General features: G+C 52.7%; 1 protein-coding gene across 5 annotated transcripts in view; it reads right to left on the bottom strand.

The window, feature by feature from the left end:
* Positions 1-225: 225 nt before the first annotated feature.
* The window catches only part of LOC145550648 (anion exchange protein 2-like), a 5,837-nt gene continuing 810 nt past the window's right edge, over positions 226-5,252 (bottom strand). Inside the window, exons 1-7 of one of the 5 annotated variants that reach the window (XM_081604479.1) lie at positions 4,919-5,252; positions 4,671-4,787; positions 3,041-3,123; positions 2,071-2,227; positions 1,864-1,999; positions 1,477-1,612; positions 226-1,019 (exon numbers count right to left, since the gene is read on the bottom strand). The exon at positions 4,919-5,252 is cut by the window's right edge and continues 810 nt beyond it. In XM_081604479.1, the coding sequence (XP_081460605.1) occupies positions 471-1,019; positions 1,477-1,612; positions 1,864-1,999; positions 2,071-2,227; positions 3,041-3,123; positions 4,671-4,761 (1,152 nt within the window). In that variant the 5' untranslated portion in view covers positions 4,762-4,787; positions 4,919-5,252 and the 3' untranslated portion in view covers positions 226-470. Of the gene's footprint in view, positions 1,613-1,863; positions 2,000-2,070; positions 2,228-2,357; positions 3,008-3,040; positions 3,124-4,670 lie in introns of those variants that run through there. The other 4 variants (XM_081604480.1, XM_081604483.1, XM_081604481.1 and 1 more) reach the window with 4 other exon arrangements.

The following is a 5,252-nucleotide window of genomic DNA, read 5'->3' as shown; positions in this document are numbered from 1 at the left end:
TTCACACACACAATACTCTAAAAGGTTAAAGGTCATATGAACACAAGTTGAAGTCCTGATCGGATGAAGTTGGTGTAAAAAAACTTCACCTGGATGCTGCCAGGAGGTCAGAGGTCGGGTCCTGGTAAAAGTTTGTCTCTTGATGTAACACTACATTACCCATAATGCATCTGTTTGTTGTGTAATTTCAGGTTAATCTGTGGATCCGGAGCCGCCATCATCATTCGTTCATCACGTGTGTGAGAGTGTGTGTGTTTTACCATGTTAGTCAGTCGGTCATCCGTCCAGGTGGGAACTGACCCTCTGATGGTCTCTGAAGTATCGTTGTTGTTGTACAGGTGAAATTTTCCATCCACTTTTCTCTAGTTTTTGTTCTGTTCACATTTATTGCATTTAACTGATGATTCATGTGCTGTTATGGTGCCTCTAGGGGCTTTCTGTGGTACTGCATGTCATTTTTACTACTGCATCTATGTGTGTCTGTAGTTTGTCTGTAACACACACACACACACACACACACACACACACGCACACACACACACACACGCACACACACACACACACACACACACACACACACGCACACACACACACACACACACACACGCACACGCACACACACACACACGCACACACACACACACACACACACACACGCACACACACACACACACACGCACACACACACACACACACACACACACACGCACACACACACGCACACACACACACACACACACACACACACACACACACACACACGCACAAACACACACACACAAACACACACACACACACACACCAGCCTCATAATCCGTTCCCTCAGACCACTTCCGTCTGACTGAGGAAGATTCACTGGATGATCTGAAATCAGTGCTCCGACCTTGACCCTGACCTTTGACCCTGACCCTGACCTTTGACCCTGACCTTGACCCTGACCCCCAGTTCTTACCCACAAGGACGACGGTGGCCTCAGCTCGCTCCATCAGCTTTCCGTCAGGTCCGCACGGCGCAGTCTCCTGCTGGACAGAGGTCAGAGGTCACCCAGCTGTGTGACCATCAAGAGGCGCCAGAGCTGACACAAAAAGTCAGTTTGGTTTCCATGGTTTCCATAGTACTGAGTCTGGCCTAGTCAAAGTCCTCAGACCACAGTGCTGGTTCTGTTGGGCCTCGGTGTTGACCCGGATGTATTAGGGCGACATGGCAACCGCCCAGGGTGGCACCCTGAGGGGGGGAAGATCTAGAGTCAGCACAGCTGCTGCTGCTGGATCAACCTGCTGGTTCTGGTTCTGGTTCTGGTCCAGAACCAAACATGGAGAAGCAGCTTTCAGCTTCTATGCACCACAGATCTGGAATAAACTTCCAGAAAACTGAAAAACAGCTGAAACCCTGAGAGACACCAGGCTGCTTATTAATAACTGATCAACATGTTAGATGACGACTGATTGATTATTGGCGACTGATCGATGGTTTCACCTTCCTGCTGACATCAGCCTCTCTGTGATTGGCTGTGTTCCTGGACAGCTCTGATTGGCCGGTGCGTCTGCCAATCAGGGAGGAGCGGTCAGCTGCAGAAATGTTCCTGCTGAACCAGCGAGGATCCTGCTGGTCACTGGGAGGACAGGGAGGACAGGGAGGACAGGGACAGACAGGTGGTAGTTCAGCAAAGAACCAGCTGGGAGAATAATATGTGGAGACAGGAGGTGGACAGGTGGAGGACAGGAGGTGGACAGGTGGAGGACAGGAGGTGGACAGGTGGAGGACAGGAGGTGGACAGGTGGAGGACAGGAGGTGGACAGGTGGAGGACAGGTGGAGGACAGGAGGTGGACAGGTGTCCTCCAGGTGTCCTCCAGGTGAAGTACCTGTGCGGCAGCAGCAGCGTCCTCAGCAGGTTGTCTCCGTCTCCGGCTCTGACCTGCTCTCCGTCCAGCAGACGCTCCACCACCTGCTGGGCCACGCCCCCCAGACTGCTCTGCTGGAGGTCCAGAAGAACGGCACCTGCAACCAGAACCAGAACCAGGGCTCACTGTTAGAACCTCCAACCGGGAGACTGGGGACATCGTCCTCACCATGGGACAGCAGCCTCTGCAGGACCAGCAGGGAGTGGACGGACAGGGGGACGATGTGAGCCGTCTCCTGGTCCTCAGAACCCGTCCACCGACCCGACTCCCTCCACTGCAGGTCCTGGTTCTGGTCCATCACCAGCTCCTTCAGCTGCACAAACATCTGACACACACACACACACACACACACACACACACACACACACACACACACACACACACACACACACACACACACAGTGTGACTCCTCTGTGTCCTCTGACCGGTCTCAGCACCAAACCAGCTTACTGACCCGGCTAGAACCTGCTGAACTGGGTCAGTTCAGAACCAGAACCTGAAGCCCAACTGGACCCGACCTGCAGCTGTACCTGGTTCTGTCTGCTCCTGGGGTCCAGACCCAGCATCCTGGAGGCCAGCAGAACTGAACCTGCTGCAGAGCTGAGCCCAGACTCTACCTGAGGTCCTCACCTGTCCCCGCCCCCAGAAGCCCCGCCCCTAATCCCACCTGGATTAACCAGGATCAGCTGCCGGTTCCTGTTTCAGCCTCAAACATTCCACAGCTTTTGTTGTCGTCTTTCACCCGGTTCTGTTCCCACCGGGTCTCCTGATGTCCTTGTGCTGGGCCCGGTTCTGACCCAGTTCTGTTCCCACGCCACTAGCCCGTTAGCATGTAGCATGCTAACACTCATCCCTATGAAATGATGCTGAATGACCTATGACCTATAGCGGGTCAGAGTCAACATGTTAGGCTCCTCCCCCTGACCCAGCAGGTGGCAGCTCAACTGAAGAACGTGCCAAGGTGAACGTAACCATGGTAACCAAGGTTGGTCACCTAGGTCACATGGTTACCATGGTCACCATGGTTACTTGAGTCACCTTGGTTACCTTGGTTACCTTGGTTACCTTGGTCACCTCGGTCACCATGGTTACTTGAGTCACCTTGGTTACCTTGGTTACGTTGGTCAACTTGGTTACCTTGGATACGGGGACAATGGGTCCTCTGGAGCTCTGCTTCACCAGGTGATGTTGAACAGCTGGAACATCATCTGACCTTTGACCTGAGTGGGTGGAGTTACAAGAGAGGAAATATAGGTTGAACTGTTTCATTTTTCAAAATAAAAGCCCTGAGAAACTTGGAAGAGAAGCAGAAATGAGATGATAGAAGAGGTTCTGGAGGTTCTGGGTCCGGTCCAGATGATCCCAGCGTTCCCTCAGAGCGGTTTGGACCTGCTGCAGCAGACTGGTCTCATCCCAGTGATCCCAGTTTGATCCCACCAGGTGGTTCATCAGCTGCTGCAGCTTCACTCACGGATTATAACTTTCTGGGTCTTATTTTCAGTTTCCTTTAACGCAGATAGAAAACGACGAGCCTTTAAAACGCCACCAGCTTGGGATGTGAATGTGCTCTCAGGTTTGGACTAGGCCGCAGCGTCCCAACATCTCCTGTAGGAGAAACCATCACTTGATGATCCTGGGTTATAAAACTGCTGCAGCTGATTTAAACTCCCTGCTGCAGCAACCTGGTTCTGGAGCTGCTGCAGCAACCTGGTTCTGGAGCTGCTGCAGCAACCTGGTTCTGGAGCTGCTGCAGCAACCTGGTTCTGGAGCTGCTGCAGCAACCTGGTGCTGGAGCTGCTGCAGGTTTTTGATGTTGGACAGAGAAACAAGCGAAGATTCAGAGATGGAATCGGATCTCAGTTCTTTGGATTTGATCCACAAATGCTTTGATCTGTAAATGTTTTAGTTTAATTAGTTTAGTTAGTTTAGTTGGTTTAGCTGGTTTAGTTAGTTTAGCTGGTTTAGTTTAATTAGTTTAGCTGGTTTAGCTGGTTTAGTTTTGCCTCTTCAGAACCGGGTCTGGATCTGTCCGGTTTTACCTGCTTTCAACCTGATCCTCTGTTTCATCATCTCCAGATTATCTGCAGCTTTAGGATCTAATCTGATCTTTTTCTCCATCCGTCCTTCAGCTGGTCCAGACCGGGTTCTGGTTCTGGTTCTGGTTCCGGTTCTATTCTGCCGGTTCCCTGCTGATGGACCTTTAATCTCTGCAGCCAACAGCAAGAGCGCAGGTAAGGCTCAGGTTACCATGGGAACCGGCCAACCCGATCTCTTCATGATGCGATCATCCAATCAGCTGCCAGCACAGAGTCAGCTGACCCGGTTCTGACCCGGTTCTGACCCGGTTCTCCTCAGCAGGAAGGAAAGATTCTGCTGTTCTCGTCTTTGTCTTGATGAACTTTTTCTCATCATCTTCACGTTTTTAGATCAACCTTCACAGAACCCAGAACCCGGTTCTGTGGTTCTGGGTCAGCGGTTCTGACCATCAGCAGCTGTCAGTCCTGTTCAGGTCAGAACGACCCGCATGTTGGACCGCCATCAGAACCAGAACCTTCAGAGCAGCGGAGAGCCGGCACCAGGTCACCAGCCGATCCGGTTCTGACCCGGTTCTGACCCGGACCAGTTCATGGAGACACAAGAACCCATCAGAACATGACGGAACCACCGGAGCAGGAGAGACTCGGACCTCCTCCAGAACCTTTCGGACCTCAGGAACCTCAGCAGCAGGTCTAGTGGTTCTGAACCAGAACCGGATCATGGCGCTCACCTGGAGAGTTCTGCTGGTCCAGAACCGGCTGCTCTTCATCATCATGGAGGCAGTGAGGAAGAGGAGCCGCCGGGTTCTGGTTCCGCTCCATGCAGGGTCAGAGGTCAGAGGTCAAACCTGAGGAGCAGCAGCTCAGGTCAACGACCTGACGATGATGATGATGATGAAGGTCCCTCAGGCTGAGCTTCATCATCATCACCTCCATGCAGAACCAGAACCTCCTGACGGGTCTGTGTGTGTGTGTGTACCTGCTGGGTGTGCTGGTCCGTTTCAGTGCTGCCGGATCAGAACCAGCCGGGCTGCAGCGGTTCTTATAGCGACCCGTCTGCATGGGCGGAACCAGAACCCGGTAATTATCTGAGCTGAACCCAAACATGTTTACCTGGAAACACCTGAGAGCTGCTGGAGGCGCCGGTTCCCACAGAGCTGCACGGACCGGGCCGGGCCAGAACCAGGCTGATGAATGTATCCAGCATGATTAACAGAAAGACGTCAGCAGGTTCTGAACCTTCAGAACCAGGTCCGATTGGACCAGGCCCAGGTTCTCCTCCGTGCTGTTTCGCTCCAGAAGATTCTGGAGGT

Source organism: Poecilia reticulata, unplaced genomic scaffold (genome assembly GCF_904066995.2).
Source record: "Poecilia reticulata unplaced genomic scaffold, P_reticulata-male-v2 Scaffold_133, whole genome shotgun sequence".
Classification (NCBI taxonomy): Eukaryota; Metazoa; Chordata; class Actinopteri; order Cyprinodontiformes; family Poeciliidae; genus Poecilia; species Poecilia reticulata.
Note: the sequence above shows the minus strand (reverse complement) of the source record. Positions and strands in the feature narration are given on the sequence as shown.